Source organism: Gopherus evgoodei, chromosome 8 (genome assembly GCF_007399415.2).
Source record: "Gopherus evgoodei ecotype Sinaloan lineage chromosome 8, rGopEvg1_v1.p, whole genome shotgun sequence".
NCBI classification, from domain to species: Eukaryota; Metazoa; Chordata; order Testudines; family Testudinidae; genus Gopherus; species Gopherus evgoodei.
The window spans coordinates 30,280,543-30,300,653 of NC_044329.1; the positions used below are offsets into that span (position 1 = coordinate 30,280,543).

At 38.1% G+C, this 20,111-nt stretch overlaps 1 protein-coding gene across 1 annotated transcript in view; it reads right to left on the reverse strand.

Moving 5' to 3' along the window:
- The window catches only part of SLIT3 (slit guidance ligand 3), an 811,508-nt gene that overhangs the window by 321,692 nt on the left and 469,705 nt on the right, over positions 1-20,111 (reverse strand). The window contains exon 6 of the mRNA XM_030572932.1: positions 19,419-19,490. Within this exon, the coding sequence (XP_030428792.1) occupies positions 19,419-19,490 (72 nt within the window). The remainder of the gene's footprint in view (positions 1-19,418; positions 19,491-20,111) is intronic.

A 20,111-nucleotide genomic window follows, 5' to 3' on the forward strand; every position in this document is an offset into this window, starting at 1 on the left:
TTTCATATTGCTTGTTCCCAAAGCAAATGGAGACTCAGTTCAAAGTGGAAAGGTAAAGGAGAGTGAAATTCCAGAAACCCACATCCGCACATACCCTCAGTTAAACAAAACTGGAATTTTTTAACTAATTTGTCTAGGAATCTCCAAGCACAAGTAAAAACACAATTAAGCCTCAGAACACCCTTTGCATAAACAGTATTGCTAAGAATATTATCCCTGTCTGGGGATGGGTGAATTGAGGCAAACAGAGGTTAAGCTATTTGCCCAAGGACAGTGGTGTAGCTGGGAGAAGAGCCTTGAGGAGCCCTGATATATAGTCCCCTGCTAGCCAGCACCCATTAGACAGAACTTTCCAGATAGGCAAAAATCTCATGATTTCAAAAATCATGAATCGTGCTCAAATCATGAGAGACATTTTAAAAGTGTGGGTTTTTTTAATTTGCCTTCTGGTTTTGGGGACTTTGCAGTTCACATTTTCAAGCTTTTCTCCACAACCAAATGTGACAAAGTTTTTTACATGAAAATTGAGATTCTTATATAATCACAGGATCTGGGCCTTTAAAAAACACACCAAATACCTCATGGCTCAAAATAAAATTGAGAGTTGGCAACTTTTTTTTTTTTCCCCCTCATTTGATCACCAGACTCCTCTTTATTTCAGACTTAGCTGACACCATTTTGATGCAATACAGTCCTGGAAACATACTGTAACCACCACAACATGAACAGTAACAGGGTTCCTATGACTTCACGTTTACAGAACTGGAGGGCAGGAAATCTTTTAGTATCTATGTGACTAGATTGCAGAACCACAATGCTAACAACACTATGTCTTTATGCATTATACAGAGATGACATGTGTCTTGGCTTCCAGGATTTTTCCTCTCTATTTCCATAAAGTTTATTAGATTTACCTTTTCTAAAGCACCAACCCTAATAAGAAAGCCCATTTTGTGGGGGGACAAAAATTAATAAGACTAGATTTAACACAGTGGGCAAAAGTGTCATGCTGCCACTAATGCATTCTATGGTAATGACAGTTATGGTCATCAATGGCAGCACTACCTCTTACGTCCCTGCCTACATTGACACTTTAATCTTGCAAGTAGAACTGGTTTTAAATGTGGTTTCAAACCAGTTTCTGCTAACAAGGTTTAATCATGTTTTACTAGGTTGCTGTAGACCAGACACACCCATTTACAAACCTACATGCCAGGTCTTGTCCACAATGGTTAAATAACTCCATTTGGAAAAGTTTTTTTATTGTCTTGATTCATAAGGGCACTGCGCACCTACTGCTCCGACATACTTCACAGGAGTTAATACTGATCAGCACCTCTGAAAACCAGGCCATAAATCTGTTTTCAGTAGTTCAAACAGAGTTTGTGCATTTTGTACGCAGGCATAATTAATCTACATAAAGAACATTTGGATCCTGGGATGAAAGTCGCTATATTTTCATCAATTGTAAAAAATGTTATATTTAACATAAGTCAAAATAAATCAGCATTAAATAAAATGCATAGTATTTCTCAAAGAGGCGAGCTGCCTCAACAACCTCACCCTCTACTTTCTAAATGGCCAAGCAAAGGAAGACCCAGTGCTCCCATGGGTTGTTTTCAACTTTTTTTTCTTTTCCAGTTCCGGGTGCCTCCCATATACAGTTTCTTGATCTCCCCACAGAGCATTTAAATTAAAGCCAATAACCGCTGTGTGGGCATATAATGATAGTAACTGATGCTGCACTGATTAATCCATTACTCTCAACTGTTAGAAAACATAATGATCGCACAAGGGGCCTTATTCACTGAGGTAGAGCAGTTGAGCTGTAATCTGACACCTCAAATTAGCAGCAAAAGCAACAACAGCTGGGTTTTTCTCTCAATATTTGTACCCAACTCTAAAGTGATTTGGCACCATACAAGTGTTATTTTTAAACACAACATTAACACAGCCAACTAACGTTTTAAATGGTCTCCAGGTGTCATGTAAAATCCACAGACATGAAAACAATCAGTTGCCAATTTGGTTTCTATTCTGCTTTTATCTTAATAAACAGATTCACCATTAATCCCAGGTGATTGTTTTCTGTTTTCAAATGTGTTATCAAAGATATGAGAGGGTCTTCTATTGTTATCTCAGGTGTCTGGCAATGGAAATTTAAACAGGCCAAAGGGAACAGGAAAGAGAAATGTCCTTTTTTGGAAATGTCCGAGTGAATAAGCTTCATGTGATTAACACATGCATATACTATGCAGAGCTGGTAGCACCACCTATTATTAAGGTTGCCTGACACTTCCCACTATAATACCCGGTTTTCAATTGCTTTATATCTTTTCCAAACTTACCATTTGGACTGAAATTTTCCATGCTGGGTGTCTGCCTCAGGCTGCATTTTTTCAGCCACTGGTTTAGCTATTTCCAAGAATAAGGCTAGGGAAAAGTACACTGTTTTGTCCCATGTTAAAAAATTCTGGCAACCTTTTCTCTGAAATGCTCAATTGCTCTGAACAAGGCAGGGGTCCAGTGGAAAAAATAGTATGTTATCGCGTAAATAAAGAACATTATAATGGATATGCACAAGGGGGCTAACTTTGGCAGGCATGAATTTGCAACCATAATAATGCTCTTTTACCATAGTGTTTTTATGTTCCCAATGTGTGTGCATATGTGCACGTACTCACACACTTTGTGCCCTGAATGTATTTTTCTGATTATTGCTGATTTATACCTTTGACATGATATTTAGGTTTCTCATGATCTATGCCTTCATGATCTATGCCCTCGCAAATATGGGGAAAAATAAAGGGAAACAAAGGAGAAATGAATAAAAGGAATAGACATCTAAAAATAGATCTTCACCATAAGTTAACACAAGTTAGGTACACTCAACTTTTGCCACTCAAATTAGCCTTGCTCGTGAAAGAGTGGCCACAACTGAAAAATAACAGTCAAGCTTCTGTGCTGCACTCACTCACGTGTGGCACTAAGATGTCTAGGGGCATATCCCAGAGTTCTTTGCATTGCAGTAAGATGAGCCACTCCATGAATTCTTTCCCAGAATTTGTCAGTCCTTTCTGGGCACAGGGGGGAATTGTGGTAAGGCATTAGGGGACTAGAGTGGTACTAGCCTGAGTCCATAATGCAGAGTGGTCTTGTTAGCAGCTGAGTTGTGCTATCTCAAGCTTTGGCCTGTATCCCCTGACCAGCCAGCCAACTCAAGTAAAAAGCTCCTCCACATGCTAACTAAAGGTTTTGTGTGAGGACAGGACTCAAGTTACAACTTGATTTAACTTTTCAGTGATGATAATCCGTAACCAAGTCTCAGCTGTCAGGGGTTTTATGCCCTATTTCAGCAGGTAAACTGAAATTCCTGAGAGTTTGTAGGTTGGCTTTGCATTTGATTTTTTCATTTAATATACTGAGCAAACCATGCTTTCAGCAATGAATTTACAAGAATTATTGTCTAGCCTTTTGAATAGGGGTTGCTTTTTGTCTTTCATGTAATTATATATATCTCCAAACAATTAGATCATAAGCCTGTCAAAGCACAGACCACATGTTTACTCTGAACCACGTAACATACTGTGGGTGCTACAATAACAATATTATTAATAATAGAAAATATGTTTTATACATTCCTTTTTTCTGCTATATCTTCTTTAACAGAACTTAATTTTCCTTGGTGATTGTTGCCATGTTTTAGAGTGTTTTCTTGATATTGGAGATCTCTTGCAATAGGGGCCGTCATTTTCATATTAACCATAAAGTGCAAATTTACAAAGAAATAGTATTTCCATTTTTGATGCACACAGATGAAGCTGTAAGTGAGAGACAATAGTGACATCTCAAGATGGATCATTCTTTACAGAGTCCATAAAGAGCTAATAAAACATAATTAAAAATTCTTAAACTTTTGAACTTAGAAGAAAGAGCTTTAAAATACAAGAAAGCAAACGTTCATCCTCTATACAGTGCCAATTTAATCCAAAACTGTATATTTTTCTATTATGAGAAAGGCCTTCTTCCATCTCCAATATAAAATATTTTCATTTAGTATGTGATAATGTCTAGCACAGGAGATCCAGTGGGCTGGAAAAGCATACTTGCCTATCAAAATAGAGAAACAAAAAAACTCTGCAACAGGATACTGGAAGATGTTTGATTTAAGACCATGTAAATGCCAGTTCCTGGGTTTGCAACCACCAGAGCTCTCAACTCAAATGAGCTAGTTGATAGTCACTGAGATATCTAAATCCTAGGCACAGCCTTACAAATGAAGTTCAGGACTCGAGGCCTAGGGGCAGAATGACCATCAATACTGCAAAACCTGTGGTAGAAGAGGTAAAAAAGAATAAGACTCAGTGTTCCTTCAACCAGTTCACTATCTCAGATCATTATATTTACTATGTATATTCTATTATATTTTTACTTTTGTTTTTAGAATATAACCAAGTGGATATAAACTGGCCACTAATAAATTTATGGTAGAAATTAGAGGACAGTTTCTAATCAACAGAGAAATGAGGCTCTGGTGCAGCCTTTCCACAGGAGTAGTAAGGACAGACAACCTACTTAGTTTTAAGATAGAATTTGATGCATTTCTGAATGGGATTATATGATGGGGTTGTCTGCAGCAGCAAGGGACTGGACTTGATGACCCAAAAGGTCTCTTCTAGTCCTACAATCCTAAACTTTTCTATCCTTGAAGAGAGACTTCAGCACAATACCTCTCTCCATTTTAGACCTAAGCATATGATGCCTTGAGTAATTCTTGTTCAAAGAAAAAGATGACTGCTGAATAGGCAACCCAGTTGCCTCTTGTTGCAAAAGTATTTCAGTGATGATGTTTTTTCCCATCTTCCACCCTAAAGCATTTGCTGTCCCCATTGTCAAACACCTTCAATCTTTCAATACAGGCAGTACAACTCCACCGAAAGCGTTCAAGTTGCATGTCGCACTGAATTTCTTGTTTTAATTTGGGGTAAGAATAGTAGAAGTGCAGTTATTTTATAGACCCTTTCCCTTCAGGTATAAAGTCACTTGCACTCAAGCAAATAAGACAAAAATGGGAGCTAAAATAATTGGTTAAAAGTAGATATCTTAAATTATTGATGGCTCCTTATGCACTTAATATGCTTGTCTTTCATCGAAGGACCTGAACATACAAAGTAAATGATGAGCCCATGCACTCCTGAAAAATGGATTTTACAACTATTTCATGTGTGGGAGACTGAGGCATGGAGAGATTAAGAGTCTCATCTTGCGCTGATTGAAGTCAATGGGATTTAAGCATACGAAGTGCTGTTCTGAACAGGGATGGATTTAAGCATATACGTGAGGCCTTACGTGGCTTGTTGAAAGTCAACACGACAGCGAAAGAGCCAGGGAGAGATCCTAGGAGTTCTGTTTCCCAGTTCTCCTCTTTAACCATCAGATATCAATCCCCATTCGATCTATGTTTCATTCCTGAATGTGCTTCAGTTTTATAAGGCTCATGCTACATTAGTCTCCCAATTCAGCTCCATCAATGGGGCCGACAGCAGCAGCGCTGGTGTAGCCAAGGCTTCACAGCCACCAACATTTTTACTCCTCTGTTGTCTAACCCTTGCCACCAAACAACATGATGATAAAAATACTGAGGCCATTGGCACCATGCTCACACTAGTGCCAGCACCGGTGGAGCTCAACTGGTGGTAGCAATGGTATATACTTTTGGGAGAAAAAGACGAGTGAAGACAAGGCTTAAGGGACTAAATCATTCTCTTTCTAGGGGATATTGTTCATTCAAGCACTTTTTCAATCATGGGTCTCTTTTAAACAAAAATCACCAATGGTACTGAACGATGGTGTTCACGTTGGATTATTTTTTACATCCATTTCATCAGGATCCTCTATTTAAAGTCAAAGGTGCTTTCAAGTTTGATTCCAGAAAGGGCTGTGCAAGTAATTCCAAGTAATTATGTCTGGAAAAGCAACTGTCCCACCTTTAATTTCACTAAGAAAACAAGAGTACCTGCTCTTTAGAGGACTCCACTATTCTGTCTAGAATACTTGCCATTCATTGCTAGTTACCTCAGCAGTAACCTCATGGTATACTGTGAAGTACTCCATAAAGCCTCTCTCACTGAGTGAAAGGAACTCTGTGCTTTCCCCTCCATCCTGTTGCAACCAGTCAATACTGCATTCTTCCCTGATACCTGTACCCAAAGATCAGCAGAAATGCTGGTCTTATCTTTGCAATCTTCTACACATGACAACCAATTGCTCTCCTAGACAGAAAGTGAAACTTAAATAGAAAATCCAGCTCTAAAAGGATCACTGCAAAGGCAAACTAAAAACTTTTTTTGTTATTTGTTTGGGATCAATATTATTCACTTGTTTTGTTATGTTTGTTGGCTGTTTCATTTTTTTATTTTTAAATACAGTGTGTTTCAACAAATTATTTTAGTATATTTAACAGAGACTGGTTTTACTTACCTTTTCAAACAGAGGAGACTTCATGAATTAAAAGTTTGCATAAAGTGTTTAAGTATAGCACGCTGAGAGAGATTATGTTATAGATCCAAGCCTCAATAGTTTAATAATTTTGTGTAAATTATTCTGACAAGGGGAAAGACAACCACGCCCACAATCACCAAATAAGCTGTATTATAGCAGTTTTTCATGATAGAACAGTTGTAGTGGCATGGATGCTTGCATTTTGACATTTAATTTCCAAGCATTTGCAGCTCAGCCATAAAAATGCACTTTAGGTTGATCATATATTATCACCAAATTTTTACATTCAAAATTTTGGTGAGTGAATTTATAACTCAAACACAAACCTCCACACAAAAACACAGATTCATTCTACTGAATGCAGAACTCAACCAAACCTATTTGACTAGCTATAAAATTTTAAAGTTATTTTTGTATTTTGTTAATGGTATCACATAAATTGAAAACAACTTCTCCTTCCTGTAGGGGTGCGAAAAACTAGTTAAAAAATCATATGGTTTAATTCTTGCCTAAAACAAATCTGAACCAGTGAGTATCATCACTGCACCCAATTCAATGCCCATTGAAGTCAATGACGGACTTTCTACCAAATTTAATGGTCCCTGAATTAGGCCCTTGCAGTCTACTGATTTGGGCAAGGATTTTCAAAGGAGCTAAGGGGATTCAGGCACTGAACTCTCATTAAGTTTCAATGGGATGTGGGCATTTCAGTCCTGTAGGCTCCTTTAAAAATCCTAGACTTGATCAAGAATATGCACTTATCAATAATTATTTTGTAGATCATGTTTTATGTAACACAGTGATCACTTGTAAAACAAAGCAAAACAGAATTTACCAAATGGTGAGCTTTCAGCAGTGCCCACTGTACATTATCATTCATTATATATTACAGTTCATGGGACTGATTTAGCTCCCACTGAAGTTAATGGAAGCTGGATCAGACCCTATATGCATAATTCATTTAAAGCATACCTGAATACATATTCACAAGGAAGACCAGCAAGAAGAGATCAGCTGAAGGGAACTCATGTGAATGCCTAGTTCAGAGCCACAGCCCCTGGGCAATGTAAAAGAGAATCTCAGCTTCCATTTTAAAGAGTTATTTATACCCCTTTCCATAGCAGAGACAACCTTAAAAATGTAAACCAAGTCAAAGTAATGCAATCCAACTGCTAGGGTTGAAAGGAACAAGCAGCTGGACTCCACTTCTGCAGCGAGATGCTGGGGGAATCCAACGATCAATATGCCGCAGTTCCCAAATAGAGAAGTCCTATAGTATAAAATCTATTTAGGTCTATCTATTCAATCGGGTTATACAAAGAGAAATTCTAAATAATAATCATAATAATTTTCTAATTTAATTCAGACGAGAATGGTTTCATGCTTCCGTTTTTTTTAAATTTTAGTTTCTGTAAGATTTCTCCATTGATGAGCACACAATTGTTTTGGCAAAACAAGTCAGCTGAGTGGTGGGGAATCTCTCAATAAAACATTTCCCCAAAATCCTCAGGTCAACCCCATGCATGGTAGTGTGATTATAGTAGACACAAATGGTTTCCCTTTTCAGGTATAGAGAAGGATAGCAAAAATTGTCTTGTATACCCATTCAAAAATGCTACGATTGTGTCTACTCATTAAAATGTTCCCCCTCTCCAAGGCTCTCCCTGCACCAGCTGCTGCCAGTTGCCGCAGTGCGGCATTGTCTGCTATGACTGAAGTAGCCTGCATGCCCAACTTAGGCCACTAGGAGCATAGAGGGACAAACTCTCAAACTCTATACCCCACATTGCCAGCTACTCCAAAAAGCATAAGGATAACAATGAGTAGGAGGTGGGGCCAAGATAGTACTCCATTGAGTGATAAGGCTGCAGCCCACCTCTTCCCCCCACCATTCTTTTCCTATCAAACCTCATCCCAGAGTTTGAAGAGGAGGTTTGGGAGGAAGTCTAGAACCCCATTACCATCTGACCCTCCATACTAGTGACAGAAGACTGGCTTTCCCCAACCACCTGCTATGATCTGCACCCCCACAATAGACAAGGGGGACATGAAGAACCAAAAAGTGAAATTATGGACGGATATGAAATAGGGAGGGAAAAATGACACTGATTTTTTTGAAGGGACTTGAGAGAGGAAAGGAAATGTGTATTTTAATAACACCACATATATTGCCAAGTAGAACAGAACATTTCTCAGGAAGCCCTTTATTAAAAATTTAGGTTCTAAAGAAGTACGTATAGCCCTCACGGTGAAGTAACATGCGTTGTACATTAAGGTTGATATGTACACTATTATAAATACATACTAATGGATGGGGCATGTGTCTCACACAGAAACTGGAAACTTAGAACTTGCATATTCAAACATTCACACTGGAAACGTTATCATTTATATAGCATGGGAAACTGCAAAACAGACCTTTGCCAAAGCCAGGCACAAAGGCAGCTATTTGTGCCATACATATTCTTTTGGGTGAAAGTGCAAAGAAGTCTGCACTTAGATACTAAACTAAAAATGAACTGGTTTTGTAGTAATGATGCTTTAGGCAAACCGTGTCTAACTTAGAAAGTAAAAAGTCAAAAATCTGCTAAAAATAGCACCTTGTCCTGACTAAATTTCCCTAAGGTGCAGCTTGTCCAATTGCCAGAACCAGGAGGCTTCTTCCAGTCCCTAAATGATTACAAAAGTTAGTTAATTCACAACCACATGCTACGTGCAAAGAAACCAACCCAACTTAAATACTGAATACTCACAGTGTTCCACTCATCTTCAGTGCAAAACAAAACAGAAGCTTGAATAAATATGGAACAGTCACCTGATGGTGAATATTCTGCAAACATGAAAAGAAGCTAAATAAATGGAGTCAACTATTCCTAGTAAATGATTTGCTCAGCTCTAATAGCTATACACATGCACAACAGGGTATTAACTCCACTTTGGATGATTTGCATCTCAATGTTGAAATGCAGCAAGTATTAGCTCAAGCACCTCACCTGATTTCAAATGCTATCACAGTAGATGGGGAGAAAGGTTGCTTCTGAGATAAAATGGATCCAAGCCTTACAGCATTTTATAGATCAACCTATCTTGAATTATATCCACAAGCCAATAGGCTGCCTATGCCGTTGGAGAATTGCTGAAATAAACTCCCTGCTCGTGACTCCGCCCAGCAGACTGACAATCTCATTCTGCACCAACTGGAGCTTGTGAGTGGGCTTCAAGGATAGTCTCATGTCTGCTGCATTGCGGTAATCCATGGATTACTGTGGCCACGTCCAACTCGGAGACAGATGGTCACAATCACCCTCACTAGATAAAAATGGAGGAAGGCACTTTTGGTGACTGACACCAGCCAAGATTTCAGAAGCAGAGGGTATGAAAGCACCTCCAAACTATGCATCTCTAGACAAAGGGCAGGTAGATCTTTTCATTAATAAGAGCACAAATCCTTCCTTTGTACTCTCTAGAGCTTTCTGCCTACTCATCAGTCTCACTTCTACCTTGTTTGGATGAGAGGAAGATACCTCAAACTCAGTCCAAATCCCAACCTTTGCCAGGCACTAGGAAACTGCAGACACATCGGTGTGAGGAAAATGAGACAAAGATGCATATTTGCTGAATACTATTGGTGCTACAGCTCAAAATGTTCTGCAATCTCCCTCAGTGCCTCCTAAGAAATAAAAAAAAGCCTTGTAGAACCTCACTTAGTAAATCCTATGGGACAGATTATCAATTGTCCAAACCTACACTCCAAGCTCTGTAACAGCAAGGAGTGGAAATACACAAGAGCAAAACAGTCTACCTCAGCTAGGGTTAAGTGTAATCCAAGAAAACCTTAAAGTCAACATCAACATAAACATTTATCCAATGTTAGTACACACTGAACATATGTTTAACAATAATTCACCCAATAATGTAAACTCCTCCAATTTATATAGGATTAATACACCTCTACCCCGATATAACGCTGTCCTCGGGAGTCAAAAAATCTTACCGCAGTATAGATGAAACCGCGTTATATTGAACTTGCTTTGATCTGCCAGAGCGCGCAGCCCTGCACCCCCCCAGAGCGCTGCTTTACATTATATCTGAATTTGTGTTATTTTGGGACGTGTTATATCGGGGTAGAGGTGTAATATTAATTTATCATGTTTTGATGTGTTTCCTTCCTTTACTAAGGCTGAAAATTACAAAAAAAGTGTTCTACCATAATTAAGTTTGTGACAATGTTATTTTAAAATTAAGGGTCATGCTTCCATCCTTAACAAATCCTCTTTCACCTTCCTTTCTTTTAATAAACAAAACAGCACATGCAAATTAAAGAACTGAGCATTTTCCTTTCTGTAACCTATCATAACATATGTGTGATTGTCTCATTAAAAATTCTGTTTTTCCTCTGAATTTCTTGTGTGCATGTGAATATATTATACAAATATATTTTTAGATCTATTTATGCTAAACAGATATTTATATACAAGTACAAAATTAAACAATAGACAAATCTGGGATTGCTGTCTTTTAGATCAAAAGCAGCCTAGAATTCTGCACTTGCAATTTTGTGCCAATCAATTAATTGGAGAGGCCTTTTTCAGGCACAAATGTACCTGATTTGCAAGCACAATTTCTATCTACAAATTAATTTCTTAAATGTCCATATGTTACCATTTCAATCACCAATTGGCTGGAGATGGAAAATTATTGGCCTATCTGGAAATTTTTGGAAGCTTTAATGTCAAACATCATACAGACTTCAGAATCTCAGCAGCTACAGTTTAAAGTTAAATATTTGGCATGGTAGATGGTGCGCTGGACCCACAACTCTGCTACAGGGAGCATCCTAGATACATTCTTTTCCACCATATTCAAAATTTAAACTCAAGAGAGTCTAATTTGAGAAGAATCAGGGTTATTATGGACTAAATGGGGGAATGAGTGCCTTAGTCCCAGAGCTCTCAAAGAGGTGCCAGCAGCACTCTATCTCTTATAATGACTGGGATCCAGGTCAAGCACTTGTACTGTCCGCAGCTGTGGCAGTATGGCAGATGGAGAATGACAAAAAGAAGATTCCAGGCCATTTAGAACTTTATAGGTCATGACCAACACCTTAAACAGCACCTGGAAACTGATAGGAAACCAGCATTGATCCCAGAACAGTGGAGTAATGCACTCCCAGCCACATGTGCCACTCAGCGAGTGCTGCTGCATTCTGCACCGTCTTCAGTTTTTAAAAGGTTTTATGGCAAATGCTATGTTGAGCATGTTGCAACAACCTAATCTTGAGGAGTCAAAGGCTTGAACAACAGTAGCAAAGTCTGCATCAGAACGGAGAAGTTGCGACCTGTTGGCCACACAGATGGTAAACAACTGACTGGGTTACTGCTGTGACATGATCATCCAACAACAGCTGGGAGTCACAGCTGGGAGTTCTGGTAACTAACAGCAGATCCACTCCCTTCACTAAGGGATTCATATTTTACCTTCCTTAGCTACTTCCCCCAACACCACCTCAGTGTCATCTGGGTGGAGCTTCAGCCAGCTCACTCTCACCACCACTCTCCCTCAACTATACATTAGCTAAGATGTTGAACTGCATAGTCCAATTCAAATGAATGAAAGAAACACAGCTGGGAGTATTCAGTGATAAATTGGTCACTTACATCAAGACTGACAGTCAGTTAAAAGCTTGCCCTATGTTTCCTATACAACTGATGGAAATACTATATCAGACAGAGGGGAGGAAGGAGTAGCAAAGTAGTTACAAGATGAACAGAGCCTGCAAACGAAAAAACTAATATCATGGGAAAGCGAGTCTGGCAGAAGTCCCTGGCAGGTCATAAAAACAAGTCCCTCTCAGAAATGTATTTTGTTCTTGATTCATGAATATAATAGTTCCAAATTGGCACTGCTCTTATCTTGATGTGTTCTGCATCCCTAAGGGCTCCTGGGTATTATTAGTTTAAAGGCGATAAAAACACCATGACAGTGGGGGTAGGCGGGAAATGAGCACAGCATTCAAATATACTTCAGTAAGTCAAATCCATCTTCTGTAGATATAGGATATAGTTAGGCATCAATATTGATTTTTCATGGATATGGCTAGAATACTAATACTAATAGGTCTAACAAAATTACTAGTTAAAGTACTTATGTGAATACACTGAACCCATCCATAAAGCAACTAGCATTAAGACCATAACAGGCGTCAAAGACTCTTGCAGAGAGCCTCTCTTCCTCTTTCTTATTTTGTTTCTGTTGGTCTTGATATAAAACCTGTCACCTTGGTGCCATCTGGATACTGTTCCTTTCACCGTACACTGTACTTCCAACCTCACATTTTTGAAATATGTTATACAGCCAAGGTTATCTCACATTTCATTTCCATACTGTTAGCAATGACAGTAGATGTCTCACTGAAAAATTTCATCGAATAACAGTCCTTATTAAACATTAAAACATTCCACACACCCCAGCCTGCCTTCCCGGTGCAGAATTCTTCATTTCCAATTGATACAACATGCTAATCGCACACATCAGGGTTTCAGTATATTTCAGAAAGTTCCCAAGACTGGAGAGAAAGTCCTCTACTGCACAGATTTCCTGTTCCTCTTATCTCCAATCTGATTCCTCTAATGGAAAGTGCAACAGCAGCCATGCTCTTTGGGACCGCTGGTCACTCCTTCACTGTAGAGATCTACAGTGAGACAGAAACTGATGGGGAAGGACAGTTACTGGGCATTCTCGTAATGCTTATCACTGGAGTAGGTCAGATAGCTAATGAAGTAGAGAAAAGAGGAACTAGACACCTGTCCAGTGATACCTCTATACACTGGGGCAGTGGTACTTCACCATAGCCAAGTCTACATTTGTTTCATCTCTGGCTGTCCTGAGATAGTAGCTTCCTGTCATAACTTGGGGGTGGCGGGGGATAGAAGCCTGGTGATACTGTTAGAAAAAGCTTGCATTCCAAATTATTTTGGGTTTCATGCAATGGGACTAAACCGTATAGTCTGATTACCCACACCTTGTCACTAGTAATTCCTTTTGAATGTTTGTTTTCATCACGTGTCTTATGTGCACAATTACTAGTCAAGAAGTTTAATAGATTTTTAACCCAAATTCATTACGAGCCTAACTGTATTATTTTCCATTTATTTGTTATTTTAATTCAACTGCACACAAGCATGAATGACTAAAACAAGAGTTATACACATAATTTATTGTGAAATCTAGTTCCCACTACAATATTCTGAGTGCACTGTAGCAGTTAAGAATGCACCTCACACAGTTCAAATTTAAACTTGATTACCAGAACTGATCGTAATTTGCAGAAAAAATAGAGCAAGAAATCATTCTCATGGCATTTTCAGGCTTTCAAGATAGCTGAAGCAAATAAAATGCTGAGATATGCCTGGCAAAGCATTTTGTAAATAAGTAAAATTGGCTCTCTGTGTGTATACACACACACACACACACACACACACATGTGAGTAATTGTGTGTGTGTGTGTGTGTAATTGTAAGCAGCAAGACTGTAAACAGAAGAAAACTGGAAGAAAAATTAAAGTTATGCTATATCTGAAGACCCTGATTCATGTTCACAAAAATGTTTCAAGTTTGTTCATCTGAAAATGCATTCACTGTGAATTATAATCATACATCTGAGAGTTCACTGTCATAAGAGGCAAAAGTTATTTACCAAGTTATTGTGGAATACCGTGTTATTTTACATGTTGGAATATTACCCATGGTAACTTGTAACTCAAGGTAAAGCTGTTGAATTCTCAACACAATCAGTGGCAACAGAAATGGATTGAAGAAGAAAGTCTGACTAAGACACCACAATAATATATCTCCATTCTGCTTGTGAAAGTTTCGTTGCTTGTCAATGTGTGGTTTACACGTAGTCCAAGGGAAACATACTATCCGAATTTAAACTGTTCTAGTAGACTCTGATGTGTTCTCCAGAATACAAGCTTCCATCTAAAGCAAATTTTAAAAAGCCAAGTGCATGATTTGGATCATATTGAGATCTCCATATTTCATAGTCTTTATAATGAATACTTTTTGAGATACCAGGTTCCAGTTCATAATCTGAGTCAGAAAGAAGACAAGTTCAAACTCCATTACCCCTTTTTTTGAATTTTCATTTTCAAATTGTGTTTATTTATTTGATAGCCCTGAGCACTTTTTGCTAGGTTTAAGCTTTGGGACCTAGAAAATATTTTTCATAGTTTCTTTTTCAGATCAACACCTACTTTTCAGACACTTACAAGCTAATGACTAGAACTGAGGTTCTGAGTTTAGTTTTTAGTGCTCAATTCACGTATTAGAATTTCAGGCATGATTTAGGTTTGCTTTAAAAATCTGGCTGCTAGGGTTGGGATTTTTTCAAACTTTGTGAGTATACTGTGGATGTATTCCACCCTAAATGTCTTTTAATACTGAATGCCTCTATACACAGTTTGTTGTCCATTAATTTAAACAAGATTATTCACACAAGTAGGACTACTCATGGCAAAAGGATTGGAAGGTTTAGTCCATAGCTTGGAAAGTCTCAGAACCCAGGATGAGAGGCATAAGATGAATGAGTAGTTATAACAGTAATTAACACTATTAACAATGTACCAAGAGCAAAACTGTGGATTATTAGAACTGCACAGTGAGAACAGTGTGTTTGAAATGACACTCTTAGCACAGTTTTCTTTGGGAAAACTCTTGGTAATGTGAACTGAATTGAAAAATATGCTGTGGTCTTTCTTTTCCTTTCTATATTGTGAAATCTGCAACATCCAGAAAGTTTTCAAGCTCCAATTTCCAAAGCTATTTCAAGTAACCGGATCCTCAAAAATCTCAAGATTTTAATCATTTCATTGCTGATGATGATAGCACAAACACCCAGCTAATATTCATATTAGCTTGTCCAGTTTGGCTGGACATACTGAACTCACCCTGACATTCATTCCTGTTGAAAGGATGTCCCACAGGAATGAAGATGAAATTCTGAATGTTGAAATACTTGTGTCATCTATTCAATATTTTTCGGATAAATTGGCTAATCAAGATGTCTGCTAACACCTTTACAAATAAGGATAAAAATGGCACCAACTAAAAAGTGTTGGACTCCTGGGATATGGATTGGAGGATGTTGAGGTTTGTTTTGTTTTTTATGACTCCTAGCCTGTCGACAGCTAAGCTGGTTCAGTTTAATAATCTAATAAATATTTCTGAACAGTGCCGTTATGTCGTATGGTGATATCTGGCATTATAAGCTAAGGACTCAGTGGAGTAGAACAGAAAATAAAGAAAACCAGTTTAGAAGAAATCATACTTTTTGTTCGATGGGAAATTCACATCAATTTTGCAGTGTTTTCACTTTACAAATGCATATCAGTTTTATATTTTATTATTATTTTACTCATAAGATGCACCCTCCTTTGAGGCTTAAATTGTAAAATTCACTTTTAAGTCTTCCTAAATTTTATCTAATTGTAGAGCTAATATATGAAGCGTCCTGTACTATTGTGTCTTAACAACAACAATCCAGCCACTCTGATATATTTCTATTTTACTTCAAACCACTATGCTGGCACATTATTAGTAAGGCTTTTGGAGAGCCAACAAAAGCCACGTGCAACAAACAGTGATTCATACTTATAAACTGGCACAGGGCACAGTAACAGCAATGCAACTTGGCAATTTATGCCACAAAGTCTGAAGGGCACACTACTATATGTGCCAATCAGAAGTCTGTAAGCATCCCAGTATATACAATCACATTCCTTAACTGAGATACAGTTATCCCAGCCATTAGCACAATACCGTATAAACATGTATATTGGGTAGTGCAATTAATTGCTGTGACGGCCCAATTTTAAACTTCACTCTGCCCTGTTTGGTGCTAGTTTATTAATGAAAAGAGTTTAATGACAAGTTTACTAATGGCAGATGTTAACTGATGTTAAATAGGCTCTTATACAAGCATCAGAACCTCTCTCTGAGAACCAATAACCCCCAAAAAATCATATCATGGGGCTCTCTATTCTCAGGGACAATTGAATAATATCCCTTCCACTTCCTAAATCTACTTGGAGAAGCTCATCAAATTCCTCTTCTCCTCTGATGAGTTTCAATTTGGGAAGCAAATGCAATAAAGAGATGGAACTGCTAAAATTTAGCATAGTAATTTATTTTCTGTATAGCACTACGAATGGGCTAGATATGTTAAGCAACCTGCAAAAGCACATGGCCTCTGCTCCCAAAGTGTTTATAATTCAGGCAAGAATTTACCATGTAAACAAATCTGTACATTTTGAGAAAGACTGAAATATTTTAGTTTGTGAGAAAAATAAAAATGAACCAGGCTGCATCACTGGTATCATTTGGTATCACTGCAAATTGCTCTAGTGAACAGTATTTGTCAAAATTACCATGTCTCCATTATGTGATGGATTATAGGTTAGAACATATTTGCATACAATTATGTAGTGGTGACTGCACTAGGGAGTGGTCACTTGATGTTCTTCTGGTTCCATTGTTAACATTCTTTCTAAGTATTGATAACTTTTTGATCTTTGACTCTTTGTAACAATATTTAGGATGAAGGTGAGACATCTCTTGGGAAGTTAAGCCATTTGTTTTGTTTAATTGACTTGACGTGTTCAAAATTGCTTTGAAGAGCTTAAATAAAAATTTCAAACTGGGGATGCAACATAATACGGAGGATTTTGTGCCTGTAAGATAGATATCTTAAGAATTAGTTAGCGCCAACCTATTTTCTCATCTCATAGAATTAAGACTGATTTCTCCCATAAAAGCATGCCTACGCTGAAAATTAAAACTGCAAAGAATAATTGCTTATGGCCAATTCTAAACACAGAGCAGGTTAGAACAGATTCTCCACCTCAGCAATTATATTGATTTGGGGATGGTTTAGAATCAGGCCATTATAGACAGATAGATAGGTAGATAAACTAATTCAACTTTTGATCAGCTCTGATAATAATGGGGAAGAGATATATGTTGCTAAAAACGATCGCAGAGCCTACAGTTATTAGAATATTATAGTACAAATATCATGTAATTTGCTAGTCAACATACTTTGTTGAAAGTAATAGCACAATCTAGCATCAGCGGATGTCTTATGCATCATTCTTGGACAAAGAAAATATATGTCATCAGAAAAATATTAGAATTGAACTTATTCTTTGTGTAAAACTGGATCATGATTATGGTTGCTGGTGATGACTTAAAAAAAATCACAATAATCCTTTCAATCTGGCAGAGAAGGAAAATGTTATTGTGGGAAGTCATTACCTTTTCTAACAAATGCTATTAATTCAAAAAAAGGTTCTGTCTTTCTAACTGTATTCTTCACAAAACAAGTTTCCAGCTAGGAGATCCTTCTAATACCTAATGTGAGCTCAGCACAAGAGATAAACAGTATTAGGTCAATCACAACATGTTTATTATACATCATGGCTTCAAAACTTGATAGACAAAGACAATAAGTATCTAAAATGACTATCCTAGACAACCAACCATGGAAACTAGTCTTAAGTCATTTAGAGTCTGATCCTGCTTCTACTCAAGTTGATGGAAAGACTCCCATTGGTTTTAGAGTGAGCAGGATAGGGCAAGAACCCCCTATTCAAACTCCACACTTGAATTGTGAGGAGTTTGGTTATTATTATAGGCTCTCCATATACTGTCCTTTTGTGTGCCTGTCCTCGTAATTCAAAAGGCTCTATGTTGATTCATCTCCAGTTTAATTTGCCTCCCCTAGGCACGTGCACAGTTTAACCAACCAATATTCCACTGTTTGCTGTCATCTAGCTAAGCAAAACCTTTTCTGGTAGGCTGGATGGGGCCTTCTCTGCTGTAATTCACTGCATATAGTTACTGCATTGGACCATTCTTACTGCCACTTCAGGTGCTAAAGGGTTTGGTTTTCTTTTTTTTTTTTTGCTTATCTTTTCTTTTGCGCCAAAGAGTTACACATCTTCAGAAGTGTTAATGCTCTTAGTTTGGAAGAATTAATTTTCCAACCACAGAGAAGTCTTTGCCCCCATTTGTTTAATTAAGCAGTACACTAGAAAATGCGTTATTGCTCAGATAAAGTAACTACGTTAGCACTAGTCAAATTATTCTATGCCTAGATACTTAACTCTATGTAATATCCAATTTTACAAAAAAAAATTAAAGGCACGCATAAACATAGTTTGTATGTTTGTAGCTCAAAATCAGGCTTCATTGTTGAATCTAATTTAAAAGGTAGTAGTATTCTGCTTATTGTCATTCCGCTATTTCACTAAAACCATTCAAAGGATGCACTTTACCAAAGGTTGGGAAAACATTAAAGACTGTGGTATTGTTGTGCTGTAGCTTTAAAAGAACAAACCTTGGCATGATTCTGGTTCTCAGACTGGGACCTTCCCCATAAGCTAATGTTGTGAGCAAACATGGCAAAGTCCTCTACAGCCTCCCCCCTTTTTATTTTATATTTTATTTTAAACACCCTTTCTGTCTAGATCAATTGTGAGATACCTCTAAATATTCTTGTCTCCAAACCTGTTACCCAGCCTCTACTCCACATTACACATATATAATAGGTTTCTGGCTGTACATACTGTACATTACATGGGTTCTGGATGTTATTGAACCCCATCTGTTTCACACAGCAACAAATATGGCAATTTCTATGCTCCTCAGGAGCATCAGCACAGAAGTCCTCTTTTGTAGTCTAATTAGCAGTAATTCCCATTTAGGGGAGGTGAGACATTTCACTTTGCTGGTTATAACACTTTGGCCAGAGTAAGGAGACCAAAAAAACCCCACCAACCTGTACATTTAGTCAGCACTGCAGCATAAAGAAAGACAAACACACACGGACACACAAAAGAAATCACAAAGTCAACTCACAGAATCTCCAAGTCACGCAGGGCTCTGAAGGCTCCATCTTCAATGCAGCTGATCTGGTTGTTGTCCAGTTGCCTGCAGGAAGGAAGGGAAAGTATGAAGGTTTGCTGGGTAACTAAGCTGCCTTAAAACACCGGGTTCCAATCTTTCCTGTCACTGAGGTGTCCCTCCACCCCCTTGCAGTCTTTGCTCGTCCCCCAGGAGGAGGCTTGCTCATAGCCTGCCACGCTGCTCTGTCTCTTCTCACTGACTGTCTGAAAGAACTGCACAGTACAGCACACTGAAGCCTGTCAGGTCTCAGTAAATATTAATTGCGCTTTTTTTTTCTTTCTTTCTTTCTTTTTTTTTTTAAGGCAGAAGGGAGTAATTTCATTACATTAGGGCATCCAATCCATTATGAGCTTTTACCGTCATGTCACTGAAACAATTTCATTAAGCTAAAGGCCTGTAAATCATTGGAGGTCACTGCACTGCCCTCTGCGACCTCCCAGAATGCCTTTTTTTCTTTTACTGGAAGTTGCAGTCCTCTGTCCTGAAAGTACTAAATCTCAAGGCTTTATCTGCCCAAGAGCTGCAAGAGTGCGTGGGGAATATACCAATTCCAAATTAGACTCAACTAATCTAATTTTATAGTCTTTTTATTATTCTAAGCACCACATGTCTGTAGTGTTTGAGGCTTCTCTCCATTGTTACTGG